The sequence below is a fragment of the Amblyomma americanum genome, chromosome 7 (assembly GCF_052857255.1).
Source record: "Amblyomma americanum isolate KBUSLIRL-KWMA chromosome 7, ASM5285725v1, whole genome shotgun sequence".
Taxonomy (NCBI): domain Eukaryota; kingdom Metazoa; phylum Arthropoda; class Arachnida; order Ixodida; family Ixodidae; genus Amblyomma; species Amblyomma americanum.
Genome location: NC_135503.1, coordinates 82,862,709 through 82,880,948, shown reverse-complemented (window position 1 = coordinate 82,880,948; position 18,240 = coordinate 82,862,709). Strand labels below are relative to the sequence as shown.

At 46.2% G+C, this 18,240-nt stretch overlaps 1 protein-coding gene across 2 annotated transcripts; it reads right to left on the bottom strand.

The window, feature by feature from the left end:
- Positions 1 to 2,309: 2,309 nt before the first annotated feature.
- LOC144099365 (uncharacterized) lies at positions 2,310 to 12,509 on the bottom strand. 2 transcript variants are annotated; one of them, XM_077632599.1, is made up of 5 exons: positions 12,333 to 12,459; positions 5,851 to 9,688; positions 5,395 to 5,455; positions 4,873 to 5,038; positions 2,310 to 2,558 (listed from the first exon to the last, which is right to left on the bottom strand). In XM_077632599.1, exons 2-5 carry the CDS (start codon positions 6,217 to 6,219, stop codon positions 2,438 to 2,440), a joined length of 717 nt encoding a protein of 238 aa, XP_077488725.1. In that variant the 5' UTR covers positions 6,220 to 9,688; positions 12,333 to 12,459; the 3' UTR covers positions 2,310 to 2,437. The 2 variants fall into 2 exon arrangements, with proteins under 2 accessions (XP_077488725.1, XP_077488724.1); XM_077632598.1 differs by lacking the exons at positions 2,310 to 2,558; positions 4,873 to 5,038; positions 5,395 to 5,455 and having other exon boundaries at positions 6,159 to 6,970; positions 12,333 to 12,509.
- Positions 12,510 to 18,240: the final 5,731 nt, after the last annotated feature.

Sequence of the window (18,240 nt, the reverse complement as noted above, 5' to 3'; positions counted from 1 at the left end):
CTGCGCCCTCTTCGGCGCAGTTTCCTCCGTCCAATCAAGGCTCGCTGTTTTCCGCACACCCCGACACGTACTACATCGACAATCGACGATCACCCCAGCGGAAGACGGACCTGTGGCGTGCTCCGGATCGGCGGCGTCTCTGCTTTCACTGCGGGGAACCCGGTCATCTGTATCGCCAGTGCCCGTATCGACAGCTTGGGCTGCAGGGGTTCCCTATCGACATGCCCCGTCCACCAAGAGGTCAACGACCCCGGGAGATCGAGGACTACGTAGCCCAGCAGCGCATGGCGACAATTCCCCAGCGGCAGTCTCGGTCTCCATCACCACGCCGACCTTCGCCACAGCCCCAAAGCTCCTCCTGGATGGCGCAGAGACGGTCGCCAAGTCCCCGCCGGGAAAACTAAAGAGAGCGACCTCAGGGGGCGAGGCCGCTGGCAATCGATACGAACAAGACCCCCCGACAACGCGAACAGCGACCGACCGCGATTTAAAGGCAACGACTGCAGTACCTGAACTCGGAGATCGATTCTCGTTGGATATACCCGTGCTTCTCGATGGCTATAAGGTTAGTGCTTTGGTGGACACTGGCGCTGATTTCTCGATTTTAAGCGGAAAGCTAGCGGCGCTTCTTAAAAAAGTAATGACACCATGGTCCGGCACGCAGATTCGCACGGCTGGCGGACATGTCGTAACTCCGCTTGGCCTATGCACAGCAAGAGTCCAAATTCGCAGCTCCACATTTGTTGTCAGCTGCCTAGTTCTACCGAACTGCTCCCGTGACTGCACCCTTGGCGTTGATTTTCTCCGAGAGTATGGAGCTATTATTGACCTCCGAAAGCGCACTGTCACATTTTCTACCGAGAAAGCTGATGTTTACTCCGAGGACTGTTCACGCCGCGCCGCCCTTAGAATATCCGCCGAGAGCGTTTGGATTCCGCCACGCGCCAGCGTTTTTGTGAGTGTTCACTGCGACGGACTACGTGAAGGGACAGCGGTCGCAGAGGGCAACCTGTCCCTTTTGCTCACCCACGGCATCTGCTCAGCGCGAGGTCTCATCCATCTCCGCGACGGCTGCTCTGAGCTCCTGGTGACTAACTTCTCTAACGAGCCCCGGCACCTTTTTCGTGCTACTGCCATCGCATTCGCCGACCCCTTAGCGGAGGTTTCTGAATGTTTCGCGTTCGAAGCTGTTAGACCTGTGCGCCCATCCCTTGACATCAGCCCGGACCTTTCGGTGACTCAACAGCGAGAACTACGTGCCCTCCTACTTGAATACTCCTCCTGTTTCGCTTCTTCGTCGAAAGTCCGGCAAACGGCTCTTCTCAAGCACCGCATCATTACGCCCGACGATGCCCGCCCCATCCATCAGCAGCCGTACCGTATCTCACCGAAGGAGCGTGAGGCGATCCAAACGCAGGTGAAGGAGATGCTTTCAGATGGAATCATTCAACCTTCCAGCAGCCCCTGGTCTTCACCTGTCGTGCTGGTGAAGAAAAAGGATGGGACACTCCGCTTCTGCGTGGATTATCGGAAACTGACCAACATCACCAAAAAAGACGTCTACACTGTAAAAAATTTTTTCCAAAAAAAACAGACATTTTCTGGCAGCTGTCCTGCCAGAAAATGTCTGTACAGTTCTGTTTTCCGTTTTTCAGTTTTTCGGTTATTTTACAATGTTAGATTTTTATCATTTGCCGAAAATCCCTGTAAAATTTCTGTGAAATTTCATTTTCTGTTTCAAAGCAAGTCTGTGATTTTCAGGTTTTTCTTTCTCATTATTTACTGAAAGCTTGTAAAATGTCTGTGAAATTCATTTTTCTGTTTTCAGTTATTCTGTTATTTTACAGTGTTTCTTTTCTCTCACGTACAGATAATCTGTGAAATTCACTTTTCTGTTTTCAGTTATTCTGTTATTTTACAATGTTTCTTTTCTATCATGTACAGAAAATCTGTGACTGCAAATTGAGTTTAGTTGTCTGTTTTTGGCTGCCCTGTTAATTTACACACAATTATCTTTTTGGTTGGCAGAAAATATATTTGAAATTCCTGCAATGTTCTGTTTACTATTAGTTGTTCTTTTATTACAATTTTTTTGCCCGCACAAAATACGGTTTCTGTGCAAGCACAAGGGCTCATTAAATTACAAATACGATCTTTGCGTCGTTTATGCCAATGAAAGTGTGATATTACATAATTCGTTGCTCGAGGGAAGTTGCGTGAAGTAATTTAAGAATATCTAAATATGAAACGTTTGCACAACACTGATTTTCATCAGTATAGCATTGCCTGAGAACCAAAAGCCAAGCAGCTTGATATGAATGAACACTTTATTAAATCGAAAGTCACATCAGCATCAGCAGTCTTCTATAGCTCGAAGACTATTTCTGAGCCCAACATAATAAAATGTTATACAACACAAGCAGCAGAAACTAAAAATCTAAAAGTCATAGTCTTTCAAAGCCGTTGCGAGTGCAGCCACTCTTGGTGACAGGCAGTGCTGCTTCCCGCCATTCTTTTGCACCTTTGTTCCTCTTGCAGGATTAATACCTGCAATAGCCCTGAAACAAAGAGCCACGAGCTATCACTAACGACCAGGCACAAAAACTTATTTTTATAGTTGAAAGACAAAAATATATTCGTTCTACACTTGCACAACCACTCTGACAAGGGCGGATGTGTTAAAAAAATCAGGTCTCATATATGATCCGCTACGTTGTGAGGGGTAAAAGCTAAGTAAAAAAAAACACTAATATCTTGCCTGTTCCCACCCAGAAATAAAACACTAGCTTTGTGAGGCATCACTTTGCTGCTCAAACCTTCTTTTCAAGCTCCTCATAGCGATAAAGTAGCAAGATTCGTTTTGTCAACAACCACAGATCAGCATGACTCACAGGCAGTGCTGGGTGGAAAGAGCATACGATGCTTCTACAATGTCATTGTTTACGAGGCATGTGTTGGAGTTTCCGGTCATACAGGTACCATTGGAAACAGAAGTATCTAGGATGCTACTGAAGTCATTTAAGCACCTTGCTTCTCAGTGATCACCTCATTTTACTACCACATATTGAATGACTTGAGATCGACTTTCATCTCCACAAGTGAGGTTTTGATCCAGTGGGTAATGATAAAAGTGTCGGACTAGTTCGTAGCTTATGCGCCCTAGGAACTCATAGCCACTACAGTACATGTGGCCCTATGAATGAGGAGGATTGAACGGATAAAACAAGGAGAAACGTGCTTTAATAAAACGTTAGGTCTCTTTTGCCTACCTTGCTACAACGGTTTGCCATGTCAGGACGCACCCCTCTCTCATAAAAAACACCCTGAAATCCGTACCCCGATTCCATTACCTTAAGTGTGTGTGTGTGAGATGCGGCAGAAAAAGAGCGGGAGAGACATTTTTTCCTTCCGATTGATATTTTATATACAGGGTGATTTTTGTCACTTTTGAAGATATGTTTTAAATACTTAGCTACGTCGGTGTGGTCTTCTGAGCTGGACAGTACTGCAAGGCAGACATTAGGTGCCTCAAATGTATCTGTAGTTACATAATTAACTTTGACTGACTTTTCTATTTTTCATCTCAGAAGCAAGGTAGGTTATGTTGCAAAATTGATGGTCGTCAACTCTGAATATGAGCTGTTTTTAAATACTCCTAAATGGCAGTATCATTCCAGACATCGACCAACAAAAATACACATACGAAAGCTCTTTGAGTCAGCTTTCCACCATTGCATATTAATAGAAAAATCGCTTCTCGCACTTCTAATGCATGCAGCAAGTACAGGCACAGTTAGTGTATTTTTATGATGTATAAGTTAACTAGATTTCGGCAAGAATACGATGCGCAGTTACGGCATTGTATAGATAGGTAAAGTGGGCCAGCCAATTGAACAAGCTTTCCTTCGATACTTCGAAATACATTGCTGAGTAACAAAATTTAAAAATAAGCCTAACCTTCGATGTTGCCAGATAAATTTTGCAATACAACCTTCCCTTTAAAAAGCAGAAATCGTAAAGTTTGTTAGCTAATTTAAGCTGATTAATCATCTAATTATTCATCCTTATGAGGTACATAATGTCCACTTTGCAGTACAATCCAGCACAATAGAAAGCACCGGCGCATTTCTCACACTTTTTAAAATAGAAGGCTGCAAAGGTTAAAAAAAATTAACGTTTATAATACAGTTGCGTGCTTGTCACTTGCTTTGTTTTTGGTGTTGTGCTTTATTATAACAAACCAAACAAAATACCTGATCTCAGACCATCACATTTACTAGAATGCATCCTTGTCTGTATGCTCTTGCATTAGCCTTCCAGCAGAACTAATAGACAGCACACAGGCGTGATCCCAAGCTGCTGCTGTTCTGTTAAATATAGAGATAAAAGGTTTCTTTATGACGTCTCGCTGTTTGACACATATTTTCAAAAATGAGACTGGATAATGAGGGCATGTTATTACGTCAGTCAATGGTAAATCAATTATTAATTTCTTGTACTACAATGTTGCTATAACTCCCTACCTTAAAGCAAATTTTCTTCGCTGCTGCTCCTATACTACAGCACACTACCAAATATCTTTAGCATTATTGCGTCCCAGTGCTAGTTCAATGCCAAACTGAAGAAATGCCAACTTTCACCTCTATAAGCAAACTTCATTGACAGTATGATATTCTCGATGAACACGCACACTGTTCAAAAAGGTTTTCAGTTGAAGTGCATTTTCTTCGCGTACACTCAGTTTAGCAGCGTAGTAACCGCTTTTCTAAATAAGGTTCTGGAAGATTGGCAGACTGCAGTATGCATTTGCACAGGGCGTGCTGTGACGTCAGGCAAGTGTACAGGTGAGTGAACATTGGCTTCAGTTCTTACCTCTGTGTGAATTCCAAGCACAGGCTCGTCTCCTTCTGGTACTGGATGTTAAAAGCAAAATGGGCAAAGAACAGCAGCTTGAAGGCCTCGTCTGGCTTCGATGCATGAAGCACTGGATGGGTGTCCACGCAGATTGTGTATGAATTAGCAGTGAGAAAAGTCCATCCTGGAAAAGAGTTGGAAGGAAGCATTATTATTCGCTTTGTCCTTTTTTTATTATGTCTTTCAGTTACACGTAAAGATTTTATTCAGAGGGGTGGGTCCATCACCATTAGGTTTAGGAGGATAAGTGAATAACGAGGAAGGGATAACGACGAAGATTGCATTGACCTATATATGATAGGCACATCGAGCCAGCAATACTCATTAAGCATTTCAATCAGCGGGAAGTGTCTTTTAATAAATTGCATACATTTGTCTAATAAAATAAAGATTTGCATTTCGGACAAGGTAGCACCATTTAGTGCATTTTTCAGCAATTTTTTTAAGAACTGCCCCTTTAGTCAGTCATCAGTATCTTACCTTTCGCGCAGATGAAAGGACAGCTTGGCAGATCCCCCAAGTCATCGTCGCTGACCATCTCCTTATATGAAAAATCCAATTCACATGTGCATTAGCATTAGGATCAGTCAATGGCATGTAATAAAAGAAAAATGTTGCCTTAAGTCCTCAACACAGACGCCATTTCACTTAAATATGAGTTACCATTGCGTCGCACGCTAAAACACACCGCAGCAAGTCTGCTGGCTTTGAGGATAAATTTTTCTTTATGGGCAAGGTTGACATAAAACTTCCAGATTTTTCTGTTATCTCAGTACAAATGTTAGAGACGTGGGTAAAACAATCACTGCACTACTGTTATAAAAGGCAGTGCTGACTTGATTATGGGGAGGAATAAATTAATGGGACACTTCACATTGTGCATTAACGTGCGACGACTGCAAGGAAATAATGCAAACTACATTTATCAGTTTTTACCTCTGTTAGCTTGTAAAACAGCTCTTTGTCTTCTCCGAAGATTGCGAGCAGTAGTAGTGGCATGGCTTCGTATTCAACTGCCATTGACTTCCTGTTAGTTTTGGCAGCTTCTATTTCTTGGAGACAAGACTTCACACATTCTTTTTTTACTTGGCTGTGTGCGTAACGAAAAACTTGCCGTCCAACAGTCTTTAGTCGGTCATCGAAAGTCTTTGCAACATTTGAGCCTAGCAAGATGTTTACGTGGTTGGTCAGGTGCTTTGCCTGAAACAGAAATGGCCAGCTTCGCTCAATGTCTCGAATATTTTTGGATGCATTGATAAGCTGACGTTGTGATGCATAAGTCTCTGACATGAGCTGTGCAACCATGGTTTCATCTGGAAACGCAAGCCTGAACTGCGACAGCAAGTCGTCTTTTTTCTTCTCCTGTGAGTCAGCAGTCTCGTCAGATGGAAGCTTTGGTTGCCATGCAACACACCCATATGAGTCTCTCTGAATCTTCACTCGTTTGACACTCTAAGTCCAGTTCATCGTCCGGTTCGAACTGATGTGTCTGCTCAGAGCTTGGCCTTCGTTTGTTGTTAACACAGTTTTCAAGTTTCCACAAGAGTGTCTCAATACCCGAGCCAATTACTGCCCCATTTAGGGTGTCCTCGAATGTCTTTGGGTAATGGCTCACAATTTCAGCTGCGATGGCCCTCAAGATCTTGCGACCTGGCTTCCTGTTTATGGCAAGAATATGGTCACTCACAAGTCGTACCATTTCAATAAAGTCGCTCTTTACTGGACGCTTCCCTTCTTGGCAAGCCTTCATAAGCTGTGGTGGGAAAACCTCCCAAGGTGTAGAAAAGCTTGCACACTGTGTGCTTGTAGGCGATTGAATGTCGTTGGGAGAAAGTGACACTGGTGGGTTGGGCGTAGCCGCTGAGTGAAACCTTTCAAGAAGAATCCTTCTGCTGATGGGATTTAAAAATTGCAAATCCTCTTCAACCACATACTTCAGATGTTCCAGGGACTCTACACCACATTGCTGCAGCTTCTGGACTGTCAGCTCTACAATCTCCTTGTCCAGGGCTGGCAGCCAGTTGGAAATTCGTTGTTCCAACTCCATTGCAGCTATCTGAAACACAGTTCAAACTCCATCAAGTAATCCATGCTTCAAAACAAAAACAGGATAACTGCAGCGGGCAAGTTTGTACTGGATTAATGGTGTGTTGTCAAGCAAGCTGTCGAGCTCAATGCACTTTATTGGACCGTCATTACTTAAGATGTTAAAATACTGCATTCCTGGTTCATACGATGTACTAACAGTTTTTACAAGAAAAAAATGCCGGGCATCTTTCGACAGGATCAGCTGTATTTCCCCAAACTTTAGTTCGCCGTTCTGCCGTGACATTACAACTAGCATTTTGCACTCATACAACAGACCCCGAATAGTTGCTTGCTGTGTTGAGAAAATTTCCCCTTTATCAGAAACAACTTCCCGAACTTCGTTCTGAATTTCAGGACTGCAAAGGCTGATCATGAAAGTAGATGCATTGTCGAGAACGTCAGTACTGCTTCCTGTGTTCTTGTAAGCTTGGAAAAGCTGATGCCACTGAGATAAAGTCAACGTCAAATTCTTGAAATTTTGACAATTTCTAGCACATTTCCTTGAAGTAGCTGTGTTTGCTCTCGCATCGCATTGTCGACAATCTGATCAGGGGACCAAACTGCATAATAAGCATTGGATAGTGAAGAAGGTAATGGTGTTTTGGCCTCAATGGAATATTTGGGAACAGAGCTGCTCTGCTTGTCATGTAATCTTCGATGATATCTTGGAGCCTCATAGCCATTGCACTTGTAACTGCTGGCACAGTAACTAAAAGAACAATTTCTGACAGCATCAGAACCTGCTTCCAGAACTCATTCTCTGTAGACTGAACGGAACCGACTAGGAAGAGGGGAAGAAAACGAACCATATTCCAGTTCTGAATAGCATGGCCTCCAAGTGATTTCTTTACAGGAACCTCACATGGTCTGTCATTGAGGTCGCTGTGCTTAAAAGGAAAGCCACCTATACGGTTATTGAGATCCTCTAGAGAAATCCACTCACAAACCGTGACAAAATATTGAATATACAAAGAAAGGTCGAATGACAATATGCCTTCAAAAAGATCGTGTGCCAAACAAGGGGGAAGCCCTGGTGCACAAACGTCGAAATACTTCAGATCGTTGAACAAAGACCTAAACTTTACTCCCTCTTCTGCACTTAAGGAGCTATCGGCTGCTAAGGTTTGGACAGCACTGTTGTAATTGTCTGGTGTTCTCAGCTCGAATACACCTGACAATGCAAGTGGAGAGAAGAGGTCTCTTCTTTCCGCCAAACAAAACCTGCAGATGTGTGTTGCATTGCTAAAGTTTTCAACAAAGCCACCAATTCCATGGCTTCCAAGATTGTCACCGAGGATTGCGCACACTGTGCCAATCAGACGTGTGCCCTTTGTAGTGACGACTGTGCCTGCTTCGAGCTTTTTCAGATCATCAATCAGGGGTGCAAATATTTTGTCTTGACCAAAGTATTTAAAGTAAGTCTCACTGCAAAGCAAGCAGAGCTTGATGGAGTCAGTTGAGCATCTCTTCCATGAATAAAGATTGCCAAGAATTAAATAAACTGCAAGCAGCTTGTGCTTCTTCTTCGCAGAACCGAGTGGGTTTACGACTTCGAAAGCATCCTGGAAAAGAATTAGCTTTAACGCTTTTGGATGATCCTTGTAAAGTAAAATAGACTTGAAAACACTGCCATCGGTGAAGTCTTTCATTACTCTGTTGGTGTTTGGTAAGAGTTCATCACACTGCTTAACCACAGCTTCATTTTCTAGCATGGCCTCCAGTGTTTTTAATACTGGCGCGTAGTAGAATGTTGCATCCCTATTTCTTTTGTTTCTTCCCAGTAGTATTGTAACAGGCTCCACAAAGAGAAAGCGTTTCTTGAAATGCAAGTTACGGGTGTGCTTACTGCGGAACACACCACCCGGATCTCTGTGCACAGCTAAGACAAGATCTGCTTCAAAAGCTTCGTCGATTATCTTGTCAACTTCTTCACTGCACACAACATGTTTGAGCCTAGCTTTAAGAATGGAAGTCATCATCGAAACATTAGCGGTCTGAATGTCATATATAGCCTCTGCTATCAGCTGCACAGTGGATGAAGGAACGTGACGCTCTGACAGCAATCTCAGGTATAGATGAGCGAAAGCATCAGTAACTTCGTCACTGCATGTTTCCTGGCAGTCTCTGGGGGAACCTTCATGAGTACTTGCAATTGGAGCTTCTTCAAGCTCGTTGTCCCAGGAGTTCTCAGCAGACTGAATATTTCCTGTGACAGCTTCTGAAGCAATTGCACTGACCATAGTTTGAACCTGCGATTGCGGAGCTGAGTTTGTGGCCTTTACGTGGTAGCGTGAAAGGTGGGAGGAGAAAGAAGCCTTGTTCTTGTACGCTTTGCTGCAGTTCTGAAATGGGAACTTCACCTCTGTCCCTTCGGTAATGTGACATTTCAAGTGTGCCACAAGAGATTTATAATCTTTGCAGAGCTGAATGCAGGCATCCACAGAGCACACGAAGTCACATCTGTGAACAGTTATAGCACTGCGGCTTTCGCCTTCTGCACGTCGTGCTTGTCTGTGTTCACGGCATATGTGGCTGTACACGCTGCCGACTTTACGGAACATCTTGCAACAACTTCGAAAAGGGCACTTGACGCGGAACTGGTTCACATTTTTGTGCAAAGCGATGTGCTTGTAGAAGGAAGAGAGGGACGAAGTAATGTTGCTGCATATGCTGCAGGAGTACATCGCTGAAAAAACCAGAATGGAAATAATTAAATTATTATCCATATAACTTTAACATTGTTAGCTATACAAGGATAGAAACTGGGAGAGTATGGGAGTACGGGAGATGTGCACTTAACCTGCGCCACTAGTTCTTGCCGCCACAGCAGGAAGTAAGCCACCTTTCTTATTTTTCAGCTTTAACGCGTCACCTTAATTGTACATTTTTTGTCGATCATGATGCTCATCCTTCCTGCGCTACCACGATTGTACATACGTTAGATAAAAATTGCCTTGAGCTCAGTATGATCAATCATTAATTGGGAGACGCCTCGCATGCTGACTTTCAACCAATTAATATAGCAGCACCGTAGATACTAATTTGTACTGTGAACAGCATGCATTTGAATACATAAGCTTGAACACACCTGTCCTGAACATGGTAGAAGTCGTTTTCTTTTTTTATACTGAAACCCAAACAGTGCCTTACATAGGAGCTGTTATTTAGGCTTGTTCTCTGATATATGCATCTGTCACGCAAAGTAAATGGATGATCAGTGTTAGCTAGTCCACGTTGTACTTCTATCGTCGCATTTGCTTTGAATACCGCGGCCATGCACTAGTGCGTGATGATTGCGGTTTTATTTTGGCTTAGTTACAGGCTCTCTTGACTGAGCTGCAGCGTGATTGCAGATGCCTTAAGTTAGTATCTACTACTTTACAAAGGCCGGGAGCCTTCCGCTCAGGTTGTGAATGCATTTCTGCCAGTTTTTTAGCGCGAAAGCACTAATCCGGAGGTTCCTACCCCAATAAAATTCTGCTCTTGCTTACTTGTGAAGCAGCTGCATAGGAACACTATAACAGTTAGCCAAGCATAGTGATGACACTGTGCCTATACATGATAGCCATAACCAGGGTCAACCATGACCCGAACATGAGTTAACTTGGAATTTGGTGCCCGGGCCACTGCCAAATTTCAGCATGGTTCACCCAAAAATTGACCTCAGCCAAACTGGACCAAAACTGATTATAAGTAATCAGTTTTATTCAATACAAGTATATTTAGTTCTCTGCAATGTCCAGTTCAAGTACTGTTAATTTGATTACATTCGGAGAATTTTGGTTATTTAAGTCACTAATTACTCTTCACTAATTAGCGGTCACTAGTCAGGTACTACTAATTGTTAAATTATGTCAAGTTCAAGTACTGTTGATTTGGCTGATTTTCTGGTAATTTAATTCCCTAATTGCTTTTGACTAATGATGGGTCACTTATCAGAGGTCACCATTTCTCCTTTACTACCTCCAGGTCAAATACCGTTCGTCTGATTACATTCGGAGCATTTATAGCCATTTTATTCACTAATTGTTTATCGCTAATTAAGGGTCGGTAATTAAGTGTCAGTATTTAGTCCTTTACTACCTCGAGTTCAGGTAGTGTTCATTTCATTGTAATTTAAGCATGCTGTCAAGCATCTACGCCGTTTGCAATTCTGCGCCAGCCTCCGAAGAGAACTGACACGTGCGGGTGACCGACGACCCGTTCCCCGCATAACATGCATCTCACCGTCCAGAACTGTCCGTAATACGTGATATAGTCCAAAATGGTAGTCTCATTAGCCGACAAACAGATCAAACAGCATATTCAACATTAAAATTTTCAGATTATATTTCGCAGCCATAGCAAAATCCGTGTGGAATCTATTTGACGCTTATGCCGATACAGCGGCGGCGACCAGGCCGCCGAGCCTACCGAGGCGAAGACATGCTCCACCGCAATACACGGGGGAGCGCAGGCCGCGTAGCAACCGCAAAGCTGGAAACGAACGATCCACCTCCGGGTCGACGTTGCTTGTCGACAGCTAGGCAAGGGCCAAGACCGCAGCTTTGTTTACTCGAGAAAGTTCGCGTACGCATGCAGAGTCTGAACACTCGTGAGTTCAAAGATACCGTGAGCCGAACGGCCTCCGCTCAGCCGTTGCTCCGCGTGAGCAAGATGCGATGCCGCTGCATTCGAAACGACAAGCTGGCGCAGGGCTTGAATCTCGCGAGACTGGTTCGGCTCGCGCGAGTGGCCGGTGCGCCGGCCGAATGACGACAGTCGGCGCGGCGGCCAATGCCGCGAGTCGAAGCTCAAGCGAGAACCCGAGCCCTGGCAGATCTCAAATTTAACGCACACACCACGTTAAAACACGCTGCAAAGATTTCAGATAGCCTTTAGAGGCAATCGTGAATGCGATGAAAATTAAGGGCTGCGTGGTTGCGGTAGCGAGGCCGCGGCACGATTTAGAAGCTAGCACAATGAAATATGGAATAGACACACGACGCTTGCCGCTACGGCGGCGTCCGCGGCGGCAAGTGATTCGCGCGTGAGCGCTCGTCCTGTTCGTTTTAACTTTTAACTGCGTGTCAAAGCTGCACCTTCACCATGAACAGTTTACGGAGCGTAGGCAGCTTGAAACCGCAAGGCGGAGGATGAAAGTTACGCAGGGCTAGGGCTTTCCCGCTATTTAGTGAGATGCGAGCTATGTGCCCATGCCTTAATATTTCGCTACAGTAATCCACCTCCATCGCACGCAACATCTACAATATAGTTTAGAGATTTCCACCGGTGACACAAAGCAAATCACACTGTCTGTATCAAGTGGCAGAGATTGTTTGTTCACTCACCTTTCCAAATGAAACGAATAAATCGATGCACGAAGACACCAAGCCCCTCTTCATGCGGAAGTCATCTTGCGAAGTGCAGCTCCGCATCAAAAGCAACCACGTAGTACTAGTTGTGCGAAAAATTTAGTTTACTACACTCTAGGCTTTAAAAAATAAACGGATGTTTTTAAGGTGTTCAGGTGCATTATTCGTAGCTTACTTCTTAATAGAGACGCACGTGACTAGACCACGGGGGTCAAAAACAGAAAATGTCTGTTTTTTTGCATGATCACCTTTCTGTTTTTTCTAGTAACAGATTTTTTCCGTGCGGCAACAGTAAATTTCTGCAAAAACGCCTGTAATTTTACACACTTTTTTTACAGTGTACCCGCTGCCTCGTATCGACGACTCGCTCGACAGACTTCGTCGCGCCCAGTACTTCTCCTCCATTGATTTAAAGAGTGGGTACTGGCAGATAGAGGTCGACGAGCGGGACCGCGAAAAAACGGCGTTCGTGACACCCGACGGACTGTACGAATTTAAAGTGCTACCTTTTGGGCTATGTTCAGCGCCGGCAACTTTCCAGCGGATGATGGATACCGTTCTCGCTGGACTAAAATGGCAAACTTGTTTGGTTTATCTCGATGATGTCGTCGTATTTTCCGAAACCTTTGCCGAACACCTTGAACGCCTGAGGACAGTATTAGATGCCCTCCGATCGGCCGACTTAACGCTAAAGCCCGAGAAGTGCCACTTTGGGTACAAAGAGTTGAAGTTTCTCGGTCACCTCGTGAGTGCCGATGGCGTTAAGCCCGACCCCGAGAAAACTGCTGCCGTCGCCAACTTTCCTGTTCCTGCAACAAAGAAAAGTGTGCAACGTTTTTTGGGTCTGTGCGCATATTACCGCCGCTTCATCGCCGACTTTTCAAAGATTGCCGCACCCCTGTACCACCTCACGCGCAATGATACACAGTTCGTGTGGGCTGCCGAGCAGCAGGAGGCTTTTGCCGAGCTGCGCAGACGACTGCTAACGTCCCCTGTTCTTGCGCACTTTGATGAAGAGGCTGAAACCGAAGTCCACACCGACGCGAGCAACGTCGGCCTCGGCGCCGTACTCGTCCAACACCAAGGTGGCGTGGAAAGGGTCATCGCGTATGCAAGCCGCACGCTTTCTCGCGCTGAAACAAACTATTCGACCACAGAAAAAGAATGCCTTGCGGTTATGTGGGCAACCATGAAATTTCGTCCGTACCTCTACGGCCGCCCGTTCAAAGTAGTTACCGACCACCATTCGTTGTGCTGGCTTGCAAATCTTCGCGACCCATCGGGGCGCCTAGCCCGATGGAGCCTCCGCCTCCAAGAATTCGATTACACCATTGTGCACAAATCTGGCCAGACGCACGAAGACGCTGACGCACTCTCTCGCGCGCCTGTCGGGTTAGCGGATGATAGCATAGAGGACGAGAGTGGTTTTATTGGAGTTGTCAGCGCCTTAGACCTAATGACCCGCCAGCGAGCTGACCCAGACCTGCGACCTATCATTGATTATCTGGAGGGCCGAGCTTCTGTCGTACCCCGACAATTTTCTAGAAACCTGCCGGCCTTCTGTCTCCGGAACGGCATTTTGTTTAAGAAAAACTCCAGCACTGTTGACCGAGCACACCTCCTCGTCGTTCCGGCAGATCTCCGCGCCGATATCCTTCTTGCTTGTCACGATGAGCCGACCTCCGGCCACTTGGGCTTTGCCCGCACACTTGCACGCGTGCGCCAGGCGTATTATTGGCCCAAACTTTCTCACGCCGTCCAGCGTTACGTCAGAGGCTGCCGCGATTGCCAACGTCGTAAGGCGCCTCCTCTCAAGCCAGCGGGCTTGCTCCAACCTATTGAACCCCCTCGGACGCCTTTTGATCAAGTCGGCATCGATCTTCTGGGCCCATTCCCTGTGTCATCGGCCGGTCATAAATGGATCATAGTCGCGACCGACTATTTAACAAGGTATGCGGAAACTAAAGCGGTGCAGCGCGGTACGTCATCTGAGATCGCCCAGTTTTTTATGCAACAAATCGTGCTGCGTCATGGCGCACCGTCCCACGTAATCACTGATCGAGGTACGGCGTTTACGGCACAGCTCATGCGCGACGTGTTCGAGCTCAGTCACACGAACCATCGCAAAACTACTGCCTATCACCCACAGACGAACGGGCTCACAGAGAGACTCAACAGAACGATCGCCGACATGATCGCAATGTACATAGACTCGCAGCACAAAACCTGGGACGAGATTCTCCCGTACGTCACATACGCTTACAACACGGCCACCCAGGAGACGACCCGATTTACACCATTTCGTCTGGTCTACGGACGTGACGTTCAGACGATGCTGGATGCAATGCTTCCATGCAGCACTGATGACCACCCACTCACGCCAGACGCCGAGCAGTTCGCTCAGCGCGCCGAGGAAGCACGTCAACTTGCCCGTCTTCACATTCAGCGGCAGCAGGGCACGGATGCACGCCGCTACAACCTCCGTCATCGGCACGTCGAATACCATCCGGGAGACCAAGTTTGGGTGTGGACCCCGGTACGCCGCCCAGGCTTGTCTGAAAAACTGATGTGCCGTTACTTTGGACCGTACCGAGTTTTGCGCCGCGTCACCGAAGTGACCTACGAAGTTCTTCCTGACGGGACTGTGCAGCCTCAGCGTCGTCCACCCCGCTCTGAGGTTGTGCACGTTGTCCGCATGAAACCCTACTTCACGCGGTAATGGATAGTACGCTCAGTGTTCTGCTAGTTTTCGCGTGGGACACCTTCGCCCACCTCCCTTGTACATTTTTGTGTGCTTGTGCTGTTTTTTTTTCTCTTTCCACTGCCCATACTGCAACCCCGCTTTTGTTTTTCTTTTTTTTTTTGGAGGGGGAGTAATGCCACCTGGTGTTCTCAGGTGGCGCTGAAGTGTCTTCGAAGACGTTGAAGTGTCTCTCGCTGGCTGGCTGGCTGCTTGCTGTATTCTGCTGGTTAGCGACCTGTCTCCCTGTTTTCCGTTACAATACTGTTGTGGTTAATTCATGGCATGAGCGCTGTTTGTCACTATTTATGTTGAGTTCTCCGGTAAAAAAGGGAAAAAATATACCAGCGCTTATCCTTGCCAGAAGACGCACAACTGAGCGAGAACTGTGAATCGCTGCTGCAGTTGTTGTTGGTATTACTTTTCTTTGGGCAACATTGGAGGGAACAGTGCCACTGTTGCGTCACGTGACTGCGCCTTCTTGCCCTGCAAAAATATTCTCTCATCAAATGTGACGTCACGTGTCACGCGACCCCCCGCGACGCGGCACCTTGACCACTGCGAATTGCTTCACGTGATGTGTCACGCGACTATAGCCCATGGGGCGACGTTAAGCAGTAGCCACACGTCGCCATCCACCCATAGAAATTAAGACAACTCCCTAAATTTTAATTCCTGGGGAAACCCCTGCCTTACCCATTTTAGTACTCTCCCAAGTTTAAGTCTCACCTAACAAACCTCTCCCCACAGTGAAAGTACTGACAAATTTGGCATTATTGTCCCAGCTGAATTTTAAACCCGAATAGGAGCGTTGCCAAAATCGGAGCCGAGTATTAAGACAGTGACCTGCTCCAGGTGTACCACGCAGTACTTCTCTCGTTATCTAACGTCAGTTAAGCGACGCGAACTCGTAATAAGTGCAATTAGACTGTTTCTTTGTGTCAGTTTCGCATGACTGAGCAAGGCAATTTGCTTCCATTCATTCCCGATAGACATTCTTATAATTTGTCATTGCCATTCTTTGTTGTCTTATTATTTTACGCCTCCTTCGACGTTTATCGGTAGTGTAAAGGTTGAACACTCAAAACCACTCAAGCAAAATTCGGGGACACTTGCCGCTGTGTTCCCTTCGTTCCAATGTTCATCACATACGGCGGTCTTTCGTCGTCGTTTGCCTAAAGTATTTTACTCGCGTTTTCCTTTGCATATTGCGTTGCGCCTGATTGAGCGTGGTGGGGGTGCACGGCTATTGTTACATTGGCAACGCAGCACATATGAGCAGGCTCTCCACGCGGCGCCAAACCGTTGATGATGATGAAATCACTCTATTGGAACCCGTCAAGGAATCAGAGGGCGATGAACACTTGAGCCTTGACCGCCGTCATCTTCCTTCCCTTTCAGCAGGCTGGGATCCTTTGGGATTCAGCGGTGTCCAGGGCCAGACGGATGGCTTTCTTTAGTTCGTCTTCTTTCTGGCTGACCATTAAAGCCTCCGAGGACTCTATACTCCTGTCTGCTTCGTTGTAGCTAGGACATGGCCACACCATGTGGGTCATGTATGCAATTTCGTTACACTGTTTGCACCTCGGGTCTTCGATCTCCGGATGCCATCTGCTTAGTGCTAGTGGGGTGGGAAAAACCCCCGCCTGTAACCTTCTCTGTATGACCTCTTCCTTTTTGTTGATGCCCTTGCACGCTCCAGGTATGCATACTCCTTGCATAATCACACTGACATTCTGTTGAGTTAGGGTCAGTGCAATGGCCACCTCCTTAGTCGCTCTTGGGTCCCTCTGTCGGATGGTGCAGCACGAGACTCGGTCTCCGCCCTCACTGGTTGCTAGGGATACGAAACCCGTTATGCCTTCGTATTCCGCAGCGTCCATCTAAACCACGCCCTCTCTGTTGGCTAGTTTTTTTCTATAGCGCTTTCGCTCTGTCCTTTCGTCTACCTTCATGGTGTACAGGATGCTCGTTCCCTGGGAGTGGTGGAAATGTGATTTTATTCCTTATGTCTGGTGGGATATTCCCCGGGTGTTTGAGCTGCGCTCGAGGTTCGAAGCCTAGCTTTTCTAGTATCTTTAGCCCCGAATGGCTGCATAGAAGTCGTTGTTGTTGCGCTACTCTGGTAGCCTCAATGAGCTCGTCTAGTGTGTTTGAAATCCCCATGTTCAGGATGTTCTGGGTGGATATGCACGGGGGGAGGCCCAGGGCGGTTTTGACGCCTTTCCTGAATAGGATTTCAATCTTGTTCTTTTCTGCTTTAGCCAGCAGTAGAGGTATGGTGCCACGTGTGTGATTCCACTGATTACGAATGATTGGACTAGTCTCAAGAAGTTCGTCTCCTTCATTCGCGCGTGTTTGTTTGCTTTTCTTTTGAGTAGGCTACACGTCCGGCCTACACTCGATTCACGTTTTTGCATCGTTTCGGTGTTCTTACCGTTTGTCTCTATCCTAAGAACCAGTACTCTAATCATGTCTACTATGGGTATTTTGTCCCCTTTAACCGTTGACGTTATCCTATGTTCATGGGGCTTTCTTTGTCTGTCTTGTAGGCCGAGGAAGAACGCTTCCGATTTCTCGGCAGAGCATTTGAGTCCTAATTGTTTTAGGTACGACAAAATTTCCTCGATCGCTGTTAGGTGGGTACTTTTAACGTGCGTGTCACTGCCTCTGGTAAACCAGAGGGTGAGGTCGTCCGCGTATATTGTGAGGTTTAGTCCTCCTATACCTGCCAGTTTCTCAGGTAGGCCAATCATTTAATGTAGAAGAGTGTTCGTGATAGGATCGAGCCTTGGGGATTTCAGCCTTATGCCTTCCTCTTCCTTCTCTCCTAGGCTGATAGTAACTGTTCTGTTTGAAAGAAAGTCAGTTGATTACGTTTCCCCTACATTTAGAATTTCTAGGCGTTCTATAGTATGGCTGCGTGGTAAACGTTGTCGAAAGCTTTGGCCACGTCTAGGCCGACTATTGCTCTCGTATCTGTCGTTTGGTTGTCTAGCACTTGTTCTTTAAGTTGAAGCATAACGTCGCATGCAGAAAGATGTGTTCTGTTCTAGGAATCTGTTTAGTCTCGTTTGAATGGCGTGCTCCATTAGCTTACCTACACATGAGATAAGCGAAATGGCTCTCAGGTTTTCGAGGCTT

Bases quoted from the DNA above. Each gene is read 5' to 3' on its own strand.
- LOC144099365 (XM_077632598.1), bottom strand. From the start codon at position 12,419: ATGCGGAGCTGCACTTCGCAAGATGACTTCCGCATGAAGAGGGGCTTG. The intron at 6,971-12,332 runs GTGAGTGAACAA...ACTGTGTTTCAG, and splicing joins TATTCGTTTCATTTGGAAAG to ATAGCTGCAATGGAGTTGGA.